Here is a 19,831-nt window from a genome sequence, read left to right on the forward strand (position 1 = left end):
TCGTCGTATGGTTAAACTTGAAATTCGGCTAAAATCCCCTAAGTAATATATAGTTTTATTGTTAGACGCTAGATGGAAGACAGTCTCCACGTGTGGGACTTTCGACACTGTTTGGAATTTACTAAAAAATTACCCCGGTTTTAATCGTTATTTTGGGGGAATGACGTTGGGAGAATTCCTATAAAACCAAAATACTTTTAACTGTTAAATACTGCTGGACAGAAGCTACGTGTAAATTATCTCCCATTTATTATAAATACCTTCTAAAGAAAATGGGAAAAGGCAAAAATGGATTGCCTGACAGGTTTGTGCATAATCAGATTTATTCAAATGTTAAAGTAGATCTAAATCATTGTGATAATTTCTGCAGCTTGTATCGAATTGTATTAACTGTTCCATTATGGTTTGTTGCCTTTGCATCTAGATGGTTGGACTATATATCCATTGGACAGGAAATACGAGGAGTCCCGATTATTGCCTGCAAAGTTCCTTTGAGAGAGGTATGCCACAGATTCTTTTCTTTTTTCATATAGCCTACTAGATGGTAAGATAATACTACTAGACTTGATTTGGTGTCATAAGAAATGTCAGCTTCAACAATCCTAGTGTTTGTGTGACGAAAAACTAGTTTCAGAAAAATCACGGTCTGGTTAGCATCCACTATTTCCTCTTAATCACTGCAACTTTTCAATGTTTAGTCCAATCATGTGAACCACAATAAGTTGTTCTAGTGTCTATTAGGCTTCTTGAATTATGAAAATATTTAACTTGAATTCAAAGAGGCAAATAGCCTTAAATATTGCTATCAAAGGTTGAAGTAAAACCTGAAAAAGAAAACCCAAAACAGACGATTATAATACTTGTGCCCACGATTCTTTTGTCGGCCGGGACATGTTAATTGTGGAGCACCACGGGAGATTTTTAACGCCTATTTCATCAAATTTATTTCTGGACACGATGTCAGATTTTCCTTTAAAGAGTCTTAAGGCTGTTTTCTTTCCCTGTTCGTTTTTGAAGGGCTCATGATTTCATGTTTTCAAGAGGTCTAAGTCGAATTATTTCCAGCCGAGTTTATCCTTTTACGAAAAGAAAAAAGAAATTTAGACTCCCGATTTCCAGCTGAGATTAGAATCGTATTTAAGAACGCTACCTAGTGAGAACGGTCCGATATTTAAAAAAGAAAAAAAAAGATGCGCCACCTAACGACGTAGGTCACTTGTGGAATGCCTCGCCATGGATGACGAGAAGGGATAGAAAATAACAAAGATGTATGTCTGTTACATTCCACCTTGTCACTGTTAGGAAACAACACGAGCAAAAGATGGGAATCCCGTACTTCTTTTTTGTCTTCTTCATGTTGTGATTTATGGCTTGGTATGGATGCATGTTTTCGCCTTCGATCCATCGTGCTGGCCCGTTGACCGAATCCCGGTGGAACACCGCCTTGTTTCTTGGTTCCATCCTTATCCCCCCCCCCCCCCCCCCCCCCCCCTCACTCTCTCCCTTTCTCCGACGAAGACATTGCGGGCCTTCCCCATGCAACTGTGTTCGTTTTTCAAGCAACTCTGACCAGTGCAGAGTCATACGGGGGTTGTCATGGTTAAAGGACCACTATACGAGGTGACAGGTGAGGGTAAAGAATTGCGTTGTTTACCCCATTGGGCACCTTCGTCTTCTTCTATTGTGTCGTACGACAGACTGAGGAAGACGAAGAAGGATCACACCAAAGACTTGTTCCATCGAAGAAAAAAAATAGGGAAGGGGGTTAAAAAGGACGGAAAGGGGATGAAAGGCCATGAGAATGGGATAGATAGAAAAGAATTTGACTTTCAATGAGGTCTCCTTGTTGCCTTGATGGGGGGGCCGACACAACCTTACCCAGTTGACCGGTCTCTATGAAATATCCACCACTCGTTTTTTTCTCATCTTGCCCCTCCGCGATGATTTCTTCTTTCATACTTTGGTTTTTACCTCCTTCACAAATTGAACCATAAAACTTAAAAGTACAAATAAAGCATTTGACCAATTTTGCGGCGAACTCCGATCATCGATAGGTGGTCGGATAATCTGGGTTCTATAATCCTCTGTTCAACAATTTCACTTGAAGAAAAATATTTTTCCATGTATGCATATCGATTGAAAGTATCCGGATATTGGCTCTTTGTGCCCAAAGGAAAGTGAGATCAGGAATGCCATACAAGTTTTTGTAGTGGCCGTTCTTATATGATATTTCCTGTCTCGGGTCTCCCTTATTTATTTTTTGTCCGTCTGTGTGTCTATGTCTGGTAGAGGGAAAAAGGAGAACTGCATGCAACAATGGGGGGTTAGAAACATTTGGACAACTTCCTGGTAAAAAAAAGAAAAGATGTGCTGATTTGAATCGGCCAACAGGGGGGTCATTTCACCTCAGCAGCAGAAGCCATCTGCCTTTCGATCAAGTATCTTTTTTCACTTTTCGATATAGAGCATGTATACCATTGCAGCTATTTTTTTTTCTTTATGCTCTTTTTGCCCTGTTGTTTTGTTTAATAAGGCCCTGTAGCCATCTCGTCGCGTTTTCCTTTCTTTTTCCATCGAAACAATAAGGGAAGAAACCTTTTTTTATTCTTTTTGTCAATGTTTAAACCAGACGCCTTTGTCTGTTAACTATCAGAGTAGTGGTGAACGATAAATCCTCTGTCTCACGTCAGTCATATTTTTTAAAAAATTGTTTCTCTCTGAAATCCATTGGTCCAATGAGGACGACAGCCTACAGACTGTGAAACTGTAGACGCTGCGTTGAGCGCGTGTCCTACGTGATATACAATGGCCGTCTCTAATTTGACGTAACTATGACGCGAGGCACGAGCTACTTTTATTTTCATGAGAGAGAGGGCGGTTTATTTGATTTTTTTTCGTTTTTGTTTTTTTCCTTCACCGAACGTTCCCCTCAGTGTCCTGAAATTGGATAGGAGCATATTGTTAAAGAAAAATACGTGTTTCAAATCGAGTAGCGCCAAACAGATTAGATTACCGGATCATAAAGTAAAAGTTTCATTTCGTTCCTCCCTTTAAAAAGTATCGTTTATTTTTCACTGAAAAAACTAAACAGTTGATCGGATGGAACGTTGATAAAAAAAAAAAAAAAAAAGGTACGCACTATGGGTGGTGGTGGATGACAGCTGCGGTTCAGTGGAAAAACGATCTATATTTGTATTATCATCTGCGTGTGTGTGTGTGTGTACAGTGTATATTGGGAGACAAAGTAAGAGAGAAAAGAAACAGGAGATTGGGAGTGACTAATGAGCCTTCTATTCTCGTACTAGGCTAGTTGAGAGAGTGTGTTCCTTTTTTTTTTTTCTCCCTTTTTTTTTTTTTTTTAACAAATGTCGAAAAGACAGAAGGGGATAGCCCCCCATGCCATCTGCAACGGGTCCCATCTGCCCGTTGTTTTAGGTTGGACCCTTAGCTTCTGCCCTCCCATGGAACGGCGTCTATCTGATGGATATGAAAGATCATTTAGCACACGGCCCGTTTGGCAAATTGACCTACTGGTCATCGTGTTGGAGAGAGACCATTTTTCTTTTTGTTTTGTTTTTTCCAGCCCACGTATGTTTGGTATGTGTTGTTTTAGAAGAAAAAAAAGGGAACACTGGGCAATCCAGCAACTTGGGTGGGTTTTGTAAGGTCCCTATATAGATTCAGCCGTCGATATTTTGGGACTGTAACACAGAGAGAGAGAGAGGGGAGAAATCGGAAGTCCTGCTGTGCCAATTGTTTGCTCACCGTGACGTTGTGTGACTGTGACGCACGCCGCTTGTTTGCACGATTCAGTCATCGCAAGCAAATAGAGGTGGAAAGCACAACAGTCAATTGGCAGTCACGCTGCCACCTTTTTTTTTTTTATACCAATTTTCTGTCTCTTGTCCATACGTTTTTTTGGATCTTTTCTTTTTCTTTCCTATATGTTTCTGTCCGCCTTCCTATGAAATCCTCCCGGAATGAAATATGTGGGGCCGTGTAGTCTAGTCCTTCTTCGCCTCGTAGAGGAAAACGAACCAAGAAAATACGTGGTGAGGAACGAAAATTGTGTGTTACGCATTACTGCGTACGTTCAGGCATCGGCAACAGCAGAGAGAAAGACAATGATGGAACGATCCGACCCGATAGATGATTGGTTATTTTTTTTTTTTTCTCCTCTCTCTCTCTCTCTCTCTCTCTAACGTATCAACGAAATGTTTTGGCTTGCCAGCTCACTCGTCTCTCTCTTTTTCTCTCTCTCTCTCTGCTGGGTTATGTATATGCACTTGGATGTCTTTGGGATGTTGTTGTGTGTTGTCAACGGCGGGACATTTGAATGTCCCGCCGCGCACATAGTGAAAATTTCGGGCCTTGTAGCTGGAACATCTGTTCGATTGCTGCCCGGCAGGAGGGCCACGCGTTCCTTTTTTTCGTTTTATATTTCTCTCGCAGTTCTAAAAGGGAAAGAAAATATTTATTCCTCCTAGTAAAAGAAAAAATTCTTAATTTTCCTTTAATATTTTTATTTATTTATTTAATTTTTTTTTCTATTTTCTCTCCTTTTTTTTTTTTTTTTTTCGTGTCTGGTAAAGACGGCAGGAATGTTGTTACCACTAATAAATCGCCATCAAAATAGAGCCTCGACCTAATTAGAATTGTAAATGCGCCACGATGAACTACTTGCCTGCCCCTTTTTTTCTTCTGCCCTGTGAACTGGAGAAGGAAGAACAAAAAAAAAAAAAAAAAACACGGAGATCACATAATTAATGGGGAAAAGAGTTACTTCACTCTCGCGAGCTGTGGGCTTTTCATTAAGGGACTTTCTCCCACTTGCGAGAAGTTTACGCATCGACAAGGGGCGGTCTTAAACAAGCTCTAAGTTGATGAAGCGTTGACTGTGGTCGAATTGATTAGTAAGAGGAAAGAAAAGGAAAAAAAAAATTGGAAAGAAAAAAAGAAAAATAGAAAACGAGAGGAACCCTATAGAGGTGAGTTACGAGTCGCTAGGAATGTCCATAAAGAATCTACACAATATCTACGGACGGAGATAGTTTCTTTTGCTTGCTGGGCAACTGGTTGGGTCTCTCCTTATTCGTTTCTCTCATTGCGGGTGGGTCTCTTCTTCATTTTTTTTTTTTTTTTCTTCTTCCTTTTCTTTTCCTCCCTTTGACGGTTGATAGCCGATTAGGTTGATTGACAGAGTCAGGGGTCAGATGACACAACCGCCGTAGCCATTGATTTCCAGGACCGGTCCGGCACCCCTGGCGCTAAACAGTCCTCTAATCGGCGGATCCACCGGCTGATTTTTTTTTTTTTTTTTTTTTTGTCCCTTTCCACATTTAAAAAGTAAAATACTTTACGTCCTTCTCTATTCGTGTATGCATAAAGACTTTCTTTTTTTTTTTTAAAGAGGGGGATAACGATGGGGGTCTCTCTGTCAATTCGTGGGGGTGTCTCGTAATTCCTCGGCTCGTCGGGCTAAATTAAATATGATAACGCGTCTACGACTATAAAAAAAAAAAAAAAAAAAACAAGTTTTTTTTTTCTTTTCTTATGACTGGAATTTTTTTCTTTCTTTCTTTGGGGACTTGTAGTAAATACGTGCGTTCCGCATGGAGGGGTAGTTGCGTCGCGCGGTCCCATTTGTATACGGGGGTAGTGCACCACCAACCAGTTCGGTGGGGTTTTCTTTTGTTGTCAGTGGGACGTCTGTCCTTAACTGTAAAATAATGAGACGAAATGGAAGGAAACGTAATAGCAATCACAACCGGACTTTTTTTTTTTTTTTTCGTTTATAGGGTTACGTTGTTCGCGGTATCGAATGTCTAACCATTTTTTTAAAATCCCTTTTTTGTGTTTGTGTGTCGGATCCGATGGTGGGCGGCACATTGTTACGTTCCATCGTTTTTCTTGAATTTTCTTTGTCGAAATGGGACGAGGCAGTTGCGTGTACCTGGTACGAAGAGAAAACAACAACAAGAAACATTGTTTATTTGAAAACAGCAATTCGTCAATTCATCCATCGTTGGCGACGAAATAGGAAAGAATTCAATTCGTTTTTGTAAATTTATGGAAAATATTTGATTTTAAAACAAAAGTAGAAAGGATAGCTCGCGTCGGCCAACCACGCGCCGCATCATTTCCATATTGTACGATGGAGGTGGTGGTGTAAAGCATTATCATTATACCAAGCGAGCCCGCTTTAATTTTCTTTCTTTTCGTTTTTTTTTTTTTATATACGAAAAAATGGTGAGAAGAGATTACATCTGAGATTAAATTCTCTCCTCGGCTGGAACTGTGAGCGTTTTCTCTCTCGAAATGGGGGGGAGCCACACGTTGAGACGGAGTCGTGAATAGCAACTTGTTATTGACGCGCAATACAAATCGATAACACGGAATGCATCCGAATCGGTTACGCCTCACGCATTTTAACTTGTTTAACGACGACTGTCGAGGGGGTCTTGTTGTTGTGGTATCTCTCTCTCTCTCTCTCTCTGTGATGTCTTCGCACACAACAACACTTGTTCGATTCTCCATACATTGTTTGTTGTTAAAAGACTACGACGGCAAGAAATGTCCCGTCTAGTCGTTCTCAGTTGGTTGCTTGATTTCAATCTCTTATGTGTGTGTGTGTGTGTGTGTGTGTAACAGTTTCAAGAGGAACACACGGTGAAAGAAGGGGAGAAAGAAAAAAAAAAAAAGAAATCGACGCAGACAAAGTGGTTTGATGTCGGCGGCGGCGTCTATTTCTTTTTTTTTTTTCTCTCTTCTTCTTCCTATTCCCTTCTTCTTCTGTTCCCCTACTAGAGCTATTAGACTTCATCATGCCTGACAGTAATTCAGCGAGACTTGGGTTGATGCATCGGCCGACTGCAATTGACCGTGCCGTGTTGTTGCTGTCGTCGGACGAAGGAGGACACGAGGGTTTAAAAAAAAAATATATTTTTTTTTATTGTTGTCGTGAGCGTCGGTTATGAGATATAGCCGCCTGTCCGCCTCCTTCATTTTCATAGCCGAAGACACTCGAGCACACACAGAGAGAGAGAGAGAAAGAGGTGTATACGCAGAACGCGGATTCTGAGAAGTTTCGAGGAAATAACACGGATATGTTGTTGATGGCATAGCGGCAGCAACGGCAGTTTCGGTGTTTGCAACGCGTCGCGTTAGTTGTCTTGTCGACATTTACTGGCGCCGTCTTGCTGCATTCTCGATGATGGATTTTTCTGCCAAAAAAAAACAAAACAAAACAAAACAGCAACAAACATTTGAAAAAAAAAAAAAATAATAAATAATAAAAGAAACGAACGCGCGGGGACTCCACCCACCGCGGATAGCCCGTCAGTCCGGCGACTTGTTTCACCTGAATTAAGTTTGCCGTTTTCACGGCCCTTTCAACTCCGTTTGCCGTCCATTTTTTTTTTAAATGTTTTGTTTTGTTGTACTTTTTTTTTGTCGGTGATTGAAAAACAAAAGCCGACACACTTTTTCCAGAGGAATTGAAAATTTGGGAAAGAGTTATTTGTTTTGTTTTTCCAGTTCTTTCTCACGCATCATTCATTATTGAAAAGAGAGGGAATTTCCCCCTGCAAGTAAATCTCGATCGAAAGGTTTAAAAGAAAAGCGAAATAATAGAAAACTACCATGTTTCTCAGCTGTTGTTCGAAATTGAATTCCTCAATTTTTACATCTGAAAATGATCTCCCTCATCTTTTTGGATGCAAGTTATCGTCCTCACTGACGTCTTTCACCGTAGATTATGCAAATTGTAATTGAGGAGAGAAAGAGAGAGAGAGAGAGAGAGAGAAAAGTGGGGGAGAACCAAACGCCATTGCCTTGGATCAATTGATGACGGCCTTTCTCTATCGGGATATCTTTTTCCTTTGTGATTTTTCCCAATGTGATGTAATAAAAAAAACAAAAAACCCTAGCCAGAACATCCAAGAATCCTATCGGATGGTGTGTAACCATTAGTGTGGAATGAGCTCCAAACGAGAGGTCACGTAGTATAATGCCGAAACATTTTCACTAGAAGTAATTGGTTAGACAATCAATATGATTTTCAGAACAACACAAGACACACACACAAAAAAAAAAAAAAAAAAAATTATACAAAAGAGAGCAGGCACGCAAAAGTGCCGTATGCAAATGTCCGCTAGGAGCCCAATTTACTTTGCCATTGTTTCGTGTCGGTAATGTTCTACCCAAAGTGGGAAAGAAAAAAAATAAATCGAGAGAGAGAGAGAGAAAATTGTAATGTGTTCACGCGTTGCGGTCTCCTTCGTGAGTTGGCATTCGAGCCACGTTACCGGCCCGCTCTATTGTCTCATTACGAATCGTTTGTGTTGCTGCCAAGTGTAGGCAATCAACGTCAAGAAATGAAAGATTGAGTGAGAAGGAAAAAAAAAAAAAATAGAGAGAGAGAGAGAATAATAGCGGCGCCATAATTTTTTAGCATAGCTTTGTGTTGTGACACCTTTCGAATTGATATATCCTCATTTCCACCTTTCTATTTCTTTTTCTTTTACAGGACATGCTTCACCGCAATCTCAGACGAGAACATTGGTAAGTGTACGGCTATTCATTATTTTAAGGAGGCAAAAACAAAAGTACTTCATTTTTTTTGTGTGTTTCGCCAAACAGGTTCACGCCCGACAATTTAGTGGAAATGGTACCTAACGTTGGTTGTATCGTCGACCTCACTGCCACTAGTCGATATTACAATCCACAGGTATAAATCTTTTTTGTTTTCTTTCGCTGTTGCCAAAGACACAAAAATTATGCAACTCATCTTCCAAACTGAGCTTTTTTTTTTTAAACATTTTTTTGCTTTCCTTATTATTATTTTTTTTTTTTTTTTTTTCAACGTATTTATTTGAGTTCTCGTGTTTACGGTTTAGGTTTTCATCGAACGCGGGATCCACCACGAGAAGATCTTTTGCGAAGGACGCGTCATCCCGAAAGCGACGACAGTGAGAAGGTAAGTCCACACACAAAGTATAATATCATTGTCTAAGGTTGCGTATGTATATCGTGAGCGTGTCCAAATGTTTGAGGATTTTTTTCATCCCGCTCGCGGATGCGGATGGATGACTTCTACAATCTCGTGAAAGGCCCTTTTAAAGAGAAAAACTATTTTAAATGCGAGGTAAAGCTTTTGTAATAGCTTGGCAAGGATGTTGCATAATTTTTAGACAAAGGCGGACATTCTCAAGTTGAAACGAAAACAATACGGGAATGGAAGGAGAAAAAAAAAACGAGTAAAGAACAAGTTGCCAAGGTAAAAGTCATCGTCAGAGTCCGGCTGGTTTGAGCGTCGTGGCGCCACCAGTCAGCGCACATGAAAGGCCGGGGCATCCATCACAATCTATTACGGTTCGCGACTGAGGGGGGGGGGGATGTTGCCGTATGCAACATATGCATACGTATACATGCAATAGCAGCACGTTTGATCATTTTTCCAATTTTTTTTTTTTGTTTCTTGAGCGCCTATTTTTTTTTTTTTTTTTTTAATGATGAAGGTCCACACCGCGTAGTAATTGCCCTCCCCAGCGGCTCGTCTTCTCGTTCCTCCCAGTTTGTACTCTGTGAACTGATATGTTGTTTGGTGGTGTACACAATCTGGCCGTGTGGGAAGGCACTTGCAGTCTTCGAAAAAAAAAAAAGAATAATAATAATAATAAAAGGGGGAAAAAAGAAATGATGGAATGTGGATTGCAGGTTGTCAGACAACCTGAGAACGGGCCTGTAATGCGGCTCGTGATCCGGCTAATCTTGTACTAGCAGGTGATGGTAGCCTCCCATCTTTCTCTTCCTTTCGTTTTTCTTTTTTTTTTTTTCTTTTCCTTTTCCCATGGTGTAAAAGTGTGTACTGGAATGAAGAAGAAGGAGAAGAAGAAGAAGGGAGGCTAAATGAACACTGAGACGCGCAGCGATAGGCTGGGTGGGTTTGAGAGGCAGAAAATGTTATATGGGAGGCGGATTGTTGTAGATAAGCACCTCGCGCTTTTTTTTTTTTTTTTTTTTTTTTTTTTTTTTTGATGGCCATGTTTGGTCACACACAACAAGAGAGCCAATGACGCGGGTGATCACCTTCTCTTCTTCTTTTTCTGACTCTATACGTTATACTGTATTGCACAGCTCCTTCCTTGCACAGCGGGTTATCGCGTTATAAACTGCGCCCGGTTGTAAATCAACATTACACCGATCCGGCGTGTTTTCTTTTTTTTTTTTTCTCTTTTTCTTATTGTTCGCACTAACGCCTCTTCGAACCATCTCTCTCGTTCTCTCTGCTATAAACTCCCCGCTATTTTTTTTTTTTTTTTTTCGTTTGCAACCGGAGAAAAAGAGAGAGAGAGAGAGATCAGGCGTGACCTACTCGATTTCGGCATTTCTCTCTTGTTGTATAAACAAGGTACTTTGGCCACCATCTATCCCCCCACTGGCCGGCTCGCGCTTGTTCCTCAGCAAACACGGAACACAGGATGAATCGTTTCGTTTTTATTTTGATTGCCACCCCGACAATGCCGCAATTTACGACCCGTGTTCTTCTTTTCTTTTCTTTTCTTTTTTTTTTTTTTTTTTTGCTTCATGAAAAATGCCGATTGCGCTTATCGGTTTTTTTTTTTTTTCACATTCTGTGGCGATGTATCGTGCGACCGTCGTTCTTTATTAGCGATATCCCATTTCATTTCTTTTCTTTTGTTCAATATGAAAATGTATACAGCCGAGAAATGGGAATAGCCAGATGCACTTATCTTTCTTTTTGGATGTTGCCCATCTTCTACGGCAAGCCACTTGTTCTTTGAATTCCACGCATCTCTTTTTTGTTTTGTTTTGTTTCGTTTTCTTGTGTTATACGCAAGTCCAGGTGATGAATGTTTGCTAGAACGTTGTTTATGATTAGCAAACGTCCAGCGAACCTGTCCTCCGAAAAATGATGATTGTCCATCTTGATTGCTTGCAACAGGAGAATCCCCCCCCCCCCACACACATACACACACAAATAATCATTGGACAGCCATTTTTGGGGAGCTTGAAAATGAATGGTGAGAACCAGCGTAGTGGACAAGCACCTCTTTTCGTTGTTTTTTTTTTTTCTTTTCCCAGTTCTTCTTTCTGTTTGGTCATCCTCCAGGGTCTTGCGTTTTCAACTCTCTATTTTTTTTTTCTTTCCCAAACGAGCACTAAGCGAGAAAATGTTTTGTTTCTCCACTTGTGATGACCAAACATCGCTTCCTATCTCTTGTTACCTTCCACCTTGTTTCGAATTATTTGTTGTTGTTGCTGCTCGTTCCTTTGCTTATCTGTAAACGCCGAAACAGATTTGTTGCGTCCCCCTTGTACATCGCACACCCTAATACTTGGTTACTGCCCTGGCCCCCTGCTGTCTCTTATTTGTCCAGCCTTTCAAAGTCGATCAGCCCTCAACAAGTTGACGTATTCAGTACCGGCCCTTCTTGTTGTCCTTCTTCCGTCTTTTTTCGACGTTTTTTTTTTACTGCCCCGCTATTGTTTCAATTTTCTTTCAAAAAAGGTTAAAGGACATTTTTTTTTTTTTTTTTTTTTTTTTTTTTTTTATTTTTCCGGATTGATCCTTTACTAAACCGGAGTAGACACTTCCTACTCCCACATTTTTTTTTTTTTTTTTTTTTATTACTCGAGAAAAACCCTCGTTTTTCTGAGTAGGTCTTTATTATTTTTATTTTAAAGAATAGAGAGATGGAATAGCCATTTTTTGTTGGGTGTTTGATTGTCTTGAATCTCTTCCTTTTCTTGTTGGGTGGGTTTTGATGATGAAAAATAAGGTTGAGGTTCAAGGGTTAAGTATCTTACCAGCGGATTTAATGACTCCGCCCTGCTAAACCGCCCGGAAAAGGTTCTTTAATCAGCTCCGAATTTGTTTCGATCGCTTTTACCCATAACACAAAAGTGCGAATAACAATTGATGAATGACATTCTTTCTTTTAAATCGGTTCACAACTTGTTCATTTTTTTTTTTAGAAACAACAAAACTCCTCCTCTCATTCGGATTTGTGAGGTTAAAGAAAAATGGAAACTGTATTTACTAGCTTTTCTTTTCCTACATTTAATTCTCGAAATCTTTCTCTCTTTTTGTTTTGTTTTTTGTTTTTTTCCCATGGAGAACAAAAAAAACAAAACAAAAAAAAAAAAAAAAAAAAAACGTTTTGTTGGTTCTTTAGCTGCTCCTGCTGCTTCTGGTGGTCCGTTGGTCCGTTGGTATTCTTCGGGTGTTGGTATTTATTTTTATATTTCTCCTTGTCTTGTGCGTTGGACACATAAGAGCGAAGGGGAGCCGGTCCACATTAGAAAGAACAAAAAAAGGGAAAAAAGGCAAAAGAAACAAAAAAAAAATGTCGTTGGTTTTATTTTCTATATGTATGCATACGCGCTGAGTCTCGCTCTCTTGTCTTTCCGTCCGTCTATGCGTGTGAAGAAACTTGTTCTTTACGATGGACCCCCTACTCGGTTTGTTTGAACTGAACGCCCTCAACTGCGCGCGCTGGATGGGTACCCAGTAGGTAAAAAAAAAACTTAAAAAAAAAAAAAAGAAGAAGGGAACCCCACACACAGACACAAAAACGCACACAATCGGAAGAACAACACGTTCAACAAAAAAGAAAAAAAGAGAAAGAGAAGAGAATATAAAACAAGCTGAGTATTTGCTCAAGTCTTTTGTCTCCCTTGTCTCTTCCTTTTTTTTTTTTTTTTTTTTTTTTTTTGTTCCACAAAAAAGAGAAAAAAATTCTCTCCCTCTCTTGTCTTTCAGTTTTTTAACTGTTTCCCTTTTGTTGGGTGTCGTAGTGTAGTGGCTTGTCGGACAAATTGGGCAGTAAGAAAATTCCGGTGGAATCGGGACCTTAGAAGAGAGATAACCCCCTACTGTCGGATGCAGTATATATTTGGTTAAGGGCCATGCATATAGAGGTGCTTTCGTTATGTGAGGTGGTACACCTTTTTTTTCTTTTTACTATTTTTCATGTTCTCGCTTTTGTTTTTTCGAAACGATGGCCACCCCCCGCAAAAGGTTCAGATCGTCCATCTTTAGGTCCGTCTTTTTTTCTTTTTTTTTTTTTTTTTTTTTTACCTTTGAAAAGAAACAGTTTGCCGTGCATTTTTGCGGTAATTTTCTCCCTCCAATATTCCCCCACTGTGTGGGGGTGTCTGTGTCGAGAAGTTGGCGTGGTCATGTTTTTTTTCTAGTGCGAAAGAAGAATCATATATATAAGGAGGGTTTTGTGACTTCTTGTTGTTTTAGTGTCGGTGGGGCGGAGTCGGTAGAGGTCTAGGCGATGCTGAGGGTGCGAGAGTGTATATATAACACCCGCCGCGTGGCTTGCGAGAGCAAGATGAACAAGCATGATAACTGAAAAAGAAACAAGAGGAGGATGGAAGGTATTCGGATTTTTTTTTCTTTCTTACCTCTCGTGGGTACACGAAAAAGAAAAGAAAAGAAAAAAAAAAAAAAAACGTAACATGGGGAATCTGAAAATGCCAGGCCCCACACCAAGTTGATTTTCTTATTCTATCGTTTCTTGACTTGGTCTTGCTCTTGGCCTGGAGCCGCCCTTCTTCATATATTGATTCTACTTCAGCACGGCCCATGCCTGCTATGGATTTGTATGGACGCTACATAGGTGGTGCGCATCTACGTACCTCACATAAAACCACTACTACTACTACCACAACCACAAACGACGTGTGTGAATAGAAAAAAAAAAAAGAAAAAGGGAGATGGCAAAGAGAAAATAGAAAAAACCCATATGTGATGAGCTCGGCAAGGAATGTTTTCGATTTTTTTTTTTTTTTTTTTTTTTTGGCCAACACCCGGGCTGATGTTGGGCCGCCGCCGACGAAAACCCCCAAAATTGTGAAGGCCTATTGAATAAATATTTCCGCCAGGTATGCTATATATGTGCTTGAGGGCGGCAGTCTTTTTTTTTTTTTTTGTTCATCTTCTTTTCTTTTAAAAAGAGAATTTCACCTATAGGGATTCGATTGATCGATTCAGAATGTCCGTTGTATCTTGCGATGTTTGGCTGGGCCTGGCGTGGGCCTCGGCCTCTGTGTGTATGCGCAACTGGAAACTTTTATGTCATGGCCGACACATTTATCACGTGATTGGCTTTCTTTCTCTTCCTCGCCCCTTTCCCATACGAAATTTTTCTCGTCTCCTCTTTTTTCTCTTTTGCCCCCATGTCGTAAAAAGAAAAAAGAAAAAAACGCGTGTGGAAGAAGGGAAAAATTATTTATTTATGTTTTTTGAAAGATGATCTAATGTCCTTTTCTTTATTCCTTTTTTTTTTTTTTTTCTTTTCGTTTTTCTTTCCTAATTGGCGTCTTTTGTTTGGGATTTTTTTTTTTTTTTGTCCGATCTTTTTCTTCTTCTTCGCAGATTCTTTCAGGTGGTGGACGAGTTTCTTCACAGCGTCAATTCCCGAGGTGAGTGTGTCATTCTTCATTGGTATTTTTTTTTTTTTTCTTTTCTTTTTTACGACTGCCGTCTGTAAACAAGTCGAAAACGAGAAGAGACGGGGAAGAACCGTCCAAGACATGTGTGGTGTCCAGCTAAGAAGATTTATCACTGTCTTTTATCGTTTGTTTGCAGGCAAAGTTTTGATGGTGCACTGCACGCACGGGCTCAATAGGACTGGTTATTTGGTGTCGAGGTAAGCGCTGGCTCGTTGCCCATTGGCCGTATCATATTTTGTTATTTTTTTTTTTTAGTACACGAAACAAAATATAAAACACATGTCAACAACGACTAACAGGTACATGGTAGAGCGACGAGGATTCCAACCGGCCGACGCCATTGCAGGTTAATTAAAAAAAAAAAAATTTAAATATTTTTTTATTATCACGCCTTTTAACGTTGATGTTGATCTCTTCATTTTTGTTGACCTCTTGTTTGGGAACTGCGACAGCTTTCAACGAGGCTCGCGGTCATTGCATAGAACGCGAAAACTACCTTGAAGACCTCCATAGAAGGAACACGTGCACGGACCCTGTCCCGCTCTATCAAAAGAAGTACGGGCGACAAGCTCTTCTTTTTTTTTTTTTTTTTTATTGTTTAATTATTCACTTTATTCACTGTTTTATATCTCTTTTCCTTTCCTTTCCAAATCCTTGATGAATTGCCAAAACAAAATTTAATTTTTCATTTTTTTTTTTTTTTTTATTACTTGCAGCGATGCGGATTATCACGATCACGACCAAGCTTGCGCCAGTTACGAGCATCAACAGGAACGTCCGACCTCGGCCAATGGCTTTAACCGTTACGCTGGCCAAGCTCGCAGATCAGAACCGATTGAGCAACTGCCTTTCGACGGCCATCGAGATCCTCAACGCCACTCGTACCCTCAGCCTACGTACAACGCTCGGCCTTCGGTTCACAACGAGAGACCCGCTGACCAACACTTACAATCATATAGTTGGCGTCAGGGACAAGGCTCCAGTAATCGCAGTCACGGCCATCCGAGCCAACGCGCTAACATGCCATCGACAACTGCGTACCACGGTCGCACAGAGAGTCCCGTGCCTCCAGTTGGGTACGATGGTGGTCGCCAGAGGAGTTCGTATTATTACCGCAACGCGTCTACATCCGAAGCGCCAGCCGTACCGAACCACATACGCTTTACGGACCGTTCACTGCCTCGCGAGAGCGCGGTCCACGTGGATAACTGGAACGATAGAGCCAATTCGGCCAACGGGGACCGTAGTCGTTCTAGTTTCAATCATCTAGTGCAACAGCGTGGCAATACCAGGCCGATATCGCCATCCGTTCAGGTCGTAGCTGAGCGTCGTAGCAATGCGTCTGTATCTTCGTCCTCAAAGGCCCGTGAGCGCAGTCTGAACCGCCATCATCGCGATGTGTCGGATAATCAGTCGACGTCGTCGATCGAGGTTTGCTACGATAGTCGCCTAGTGGAACCTACTGCCGGCCACGACTTCCGCCAGCCTAGTTCCAAAGAAAAGCCTCGAGATCATCAACGTGAACGATCTGGATCGGAACAAGCCGATCGTCGTCCGTCCGGGAAAAAGATGCGCCATAGAACTGCGAAACGTTTGAACGCGGATTCTTATGGAAGGCAATCGAACGATGTGGATTAAAAAGAAAAAAAGGATATCCCTGACTCCGATCACGTCGATTCCCAAATGCTAGAGAAAAAACAAAATTTAACAAAGAATTTTCCTTGGGTTTTTAAACCCAAAATTTTTATCGCATTTTTAAAGAAAACCATTTAGATTTTGTTTTTTTTTTTGTGTGTGTGGGTATGTGTTTGAATCTTGGAACGGCGACTACCTTGTGTCAGTTTCAAGTATCAAAGTTCTCTTTGGGTTTCGAGCGTGTCGGTATCCTATAGCTCGCGAGAAATTTCACTCTTGCCGAGTTTTAGAAATGGAAGAAAGCGACGTCGACCAATAAACAAATTCTGGCGAGTTAAAAATATCTAACGCACGCGTTTTGTATGCTAATTTTTTTTTCTTTACTGTTATTATTATTTTCATTTTTATTTCTTTCAAATTTCGGTGTGAAATTATTCAACCGTTTCGGATTTTTTTCTTCTTTTTTTTTTTTTTTTATTTTTGGATAACGTGTTATTGATCATGTCGACCTTGACCCGTTGGCATAGCGGTGCACAAAACCTCGCCTCTGCCATTCTTTTTTTTTTTCACGTATCGATGGCACGTACCAAAGTCGATTTTTTCTTTTTTTTTTTTTTTTTTTCAAACGAAGCGAAATACCTTTAGCTGTGTGTGTGAACTGGTTGATCAAGAAAATGCTCGCAATCATCCTCCCTTTGCAATTTAGTTGCGGGTTTCTCACTTTCCTCAACACCCGTAATTACCAACAGACACCGCAAAACCCGACAAACCTTTTTTGGCTCCGTCCATGGTGGGCGGATGCGTTCCTCTTTTTCATTTTTTTTTTTTTTTTTCTGTGCTAACTAACAAATCGACACCAATTTCGCTGTTATGCTCGGCTCGCTAACAAGGCGCTGTTGTTCATTTGTCGGGATTGTTGGTGGTTGGGGGGAAGAAAAAAACGGACCGTGGTCGCACTTTGACGAGTTAAGGTGAAAAAGAAAAAAAAAAAAACATGATTATAACTCATGACGTTTGGCCATGAGTTTCTTTGCCGCCTCTTTTAAGCGGATTAGATTATACAGCAAGAGCACCAAGTACAGCACATCATCACTTTTGGCCACCATTCTTGGCCTGTTGATGCATTTCTGTGTGTTACCTTTTGCAACTCTCTTTGACCAGCGCCTTTTTTTTATTTCGACTCGTTCCGTCTCCGCCAAAAAAAAGAGGGTTTAAAAAAAAAAATGATTTTCTTTACTTTTATCTTTTCTTTTTTTCTTCGTCTTACTTTATAATTCGCTTTGGATGGTAGAAAATGTATTTCTTATGCACAACAGCAGGTTGCACAGTTTTTACAAGGCATGTTGAGACGACGTATTTGGCAATTGAATTGCAAGTTTAAGGTAATTTCACTGGCGAGAAAACCGTGTTAACTTTCAACGGCAGTCCGTGTTTAACACGTTACTTGACAAGCCATTTTATTAATTTTTTTTTTTTGTGTGTGTGTTTGTCTTTTTTTCTTCCCCGTTTGATTGCTTTTAATCCAGGCTTTTTTTTTTTTATCTCTTCGACATCATGACGTTTTCTTCTTCCCCTCATTTTCGTGATTAAATGTAGTTGGATTGACGTGAAGGCGATCTCCCGTTAATCAACCCAAAACTGACCTTGATCGCGTCGATAAATGTTTATTCACGTTACACGGAGGCGCTTTACATTGGAATGCAGTAGTTTGCTTATCGGTCACAGAGAGAAAATTGAAAACGAAAAATTTCCGATGGCGGCAAATAGAAATTTGTGGTTAACTCACCTGAAAGCCCAACACATTGTATCTTTTCATCGCATTCACGTTTTGTATGTGTGTGTGTGTGTGTGTGTGTGCATACGTACTTGTATTCATACAGGCTGACACTCTGACCCGTTAAATTTATCTTTTCTCTTTTTTCTCTCTCTCTCTCTCTTTCGTCGAGGCCCAAGAGATCAATCAAACAGCTTGGCGTGTCTATCGCTTTATACATGGGGAAATGGTTGACCAATTGCCAAGGCGAGACACAAAGGAAATTGGAGAAAAGGAATAAATCAAACGACACACGCATACAGATTACCTGTGTAACGGTCAATAGCGCTGACTGATTCTTTTGCTTTCCATTTTGCGATGGAGCGATTATTGGGGCGGTGCTCCGACTTCTGTTACATTTCCGATCAAGAACCAATTCATTTGCCATCGATAGATTTTTTTAAAAAACGAGACTTGGAAAAGGAGGGAGGCGTCAACGTTGTAACCTTTCCTGCCGCAAAGCTTACTAATCGTCTGGAAAATGTGTGTCTCTGGCACATTGGGCCAGTTGTGTTTCCCTCTCCGTTTTTTTTTTTTTTTCTATTTCTTTTCATGAAGAGCGGCACTGTGCGATCGAAACCCCCCTCGGTCACTTTTGAATGGAAGTGACCTTTTGACCCCTTGTCTTGATATGAGCCGCTTCTCCTTTTTTTTTCTTGATATATATATATTTTTTTTTTTTTTGCTCTATGAGCTCTATACAACAACATACAGACACATACGAGAAATAGAGCATCAGCGGAAGGAGAAAGGGAGCGGGGGGCGGCCCCCGGATCGGCGGCGATGGATTGTCACCCGCGATTTGTATACTCCCTTTTTTTTTTTTTTTTTTTTCTTTAAAGAAAAAGCGCACAGCCGGGAAAATAGAAGTATATAAAGAAAGGAAAACGAAAAAAAAAAAAAAAAATCCTTTTTTCTTCGTTTTTCTTAAATATGGGGAAATTACTTTTGGCTTGAGCCGGAGGTATTTGTAAGAAGAAGAAAGAAAGGAAGGATAATACATGTAAAAAAAAAAAAGGAAGCCAAAGAGCTTAACGATATGTGAATTGAAGCCGGGGGGAGGAGGGCCAGCACAGGGAAATGCAGACACACGCGCACTCTTGACAACAGTTACACTGTGCGTAGATAGGAGAAAGGGAATTGGAAAAGACGATTCTCTTTATAGGACCAAAAAAAAAAAAAAAAAACACAATAGACTTGAAATTCAAAATGCCTTTTTAGCCCTTCGCCTTTTTTTTTTTCTTCTCTTTTTTAACGATGTGTATGGATCCAACCGATAGAAGCCCCACGCAGACAAAACCACAAAGAGAGCAAGCACACATTTTGGTATAGGTTTTAGCTTCTCTTATTCGTTGGAACGTTTAGGTTTTTATAGCCATCATCATTGGGCTAAGTCTACTACGGTTTTTAATGATGGTTTTCTTTTGTTTGTTTCCCTATAAATCTTGAACATGTTCTTATGACAAGTACATACACACACGAATGCAAATAAATCAAAAGAACTTGTTAAGAATAGTGTAGATGAAGAGCTCAGGTACGTTGTAGTTTGAAAGGTTTTTTTTTTTTTTTAAAAAAGGGGGCTAATGAAGTTCTCGACTTGTACGGACGGCCCGGTATAATGGCATAGCTACCGGAACGCAAAAGACTTGGAAAAAAAAAACCATTAAATAAAAAAAAAAAAAGAAAAAAAAAAAGAGGTTTGAGTAGGACAAGGAAGGAGCCTCTCGCGAAATTGATTTTCTTTTCAATTTTCACCATCATCATTTTTTTAGATTAGTTACATGGCTGCCTCTGTGTTGAGATTTTTAAAAAATTACACATCTCCGACGTACGTTAATTACGTGTAACTGTAATTACTCGCGTGTCTCATTAGTATAAACGATCGTAAACCCT

At 40.3% G+C, this 19,831-nt stretch overlaps 1 protein-coding gene across 1 annotated transcript; it reads left to right on the forward strand.

The window, feature by feature from the left end:
• The first annotated feature begins 103 nt into the window (after positions 1 to 103).
• LOC130685443 (RNA/RNP complex-1-interacting phosphatase-like) lies at positions 104 to 16,468 on the forward strand. The gene is made up of 10 exons (XM_057508741.1): positions 104 to 304; positions 425 to 500; positions 8,528 to 8,562; positions 8,641 to 8,728; positions 8,898 to 8,977; positions 14,414 to 14,460; positions 14,627 to 14,687; positions 14,790 to 14,836; positions 14,943 to 15,045; positions 15,207 to 16,468. The coding sequence occupies exons 1-10, from the start codon at positions 273 to 275 to the stop codon at positions 16,126 to 16,128; spliced, it is 1,491 nt and encodes a 496-aa protein (XP_057364724.1). The 5' UTR covers positions 104 to 272; the 3' UTR covers positions 16,129 to 16,468.
• The last annotated feature ends 3,363 nt before the right edge of the window (positions 16,469 to 19,831 follow it).

The sequence above is a fragment of the Daphnia carinata genome, chromosome 3 (assembly GCF_022539665.2).
Source record: "Daphnia carinata strain CSIRO-1 chromosome 3, CSIRO_AGI_Dcar_HiC_V3, whole genome shotgun sequence".
Lineage (NCBI taxonomy): Eukaryota > Metazoa > Arthropoda > Branchiopoda > Diplostraca > Daphniidae > Daphnia > Daphnia carinata.

Bases quoted from the DNA above. Each gene is read 5' to 3' on its own strand.
- LOC130685443 (XM_057508741.1), top strand. From the start codon at position 273: ATGGGAAAAGGCAAAAATGGATTGCCTGACAG. The intron at 501-8,527 runs GTATGCCACAGA...TTTCTTTTACAG, and splicing joins GCAAAGTTCCTTTGAGAGAG to GACATGCTTCACCGCAATCT. The intron at 14,837-14,942 runs GTTAATTAAAAA...GAACTGCGACAG, and splicing joins ACCGGCCGACGCCATTGCAG to CTTTCAACGAGGCTCGCGGT.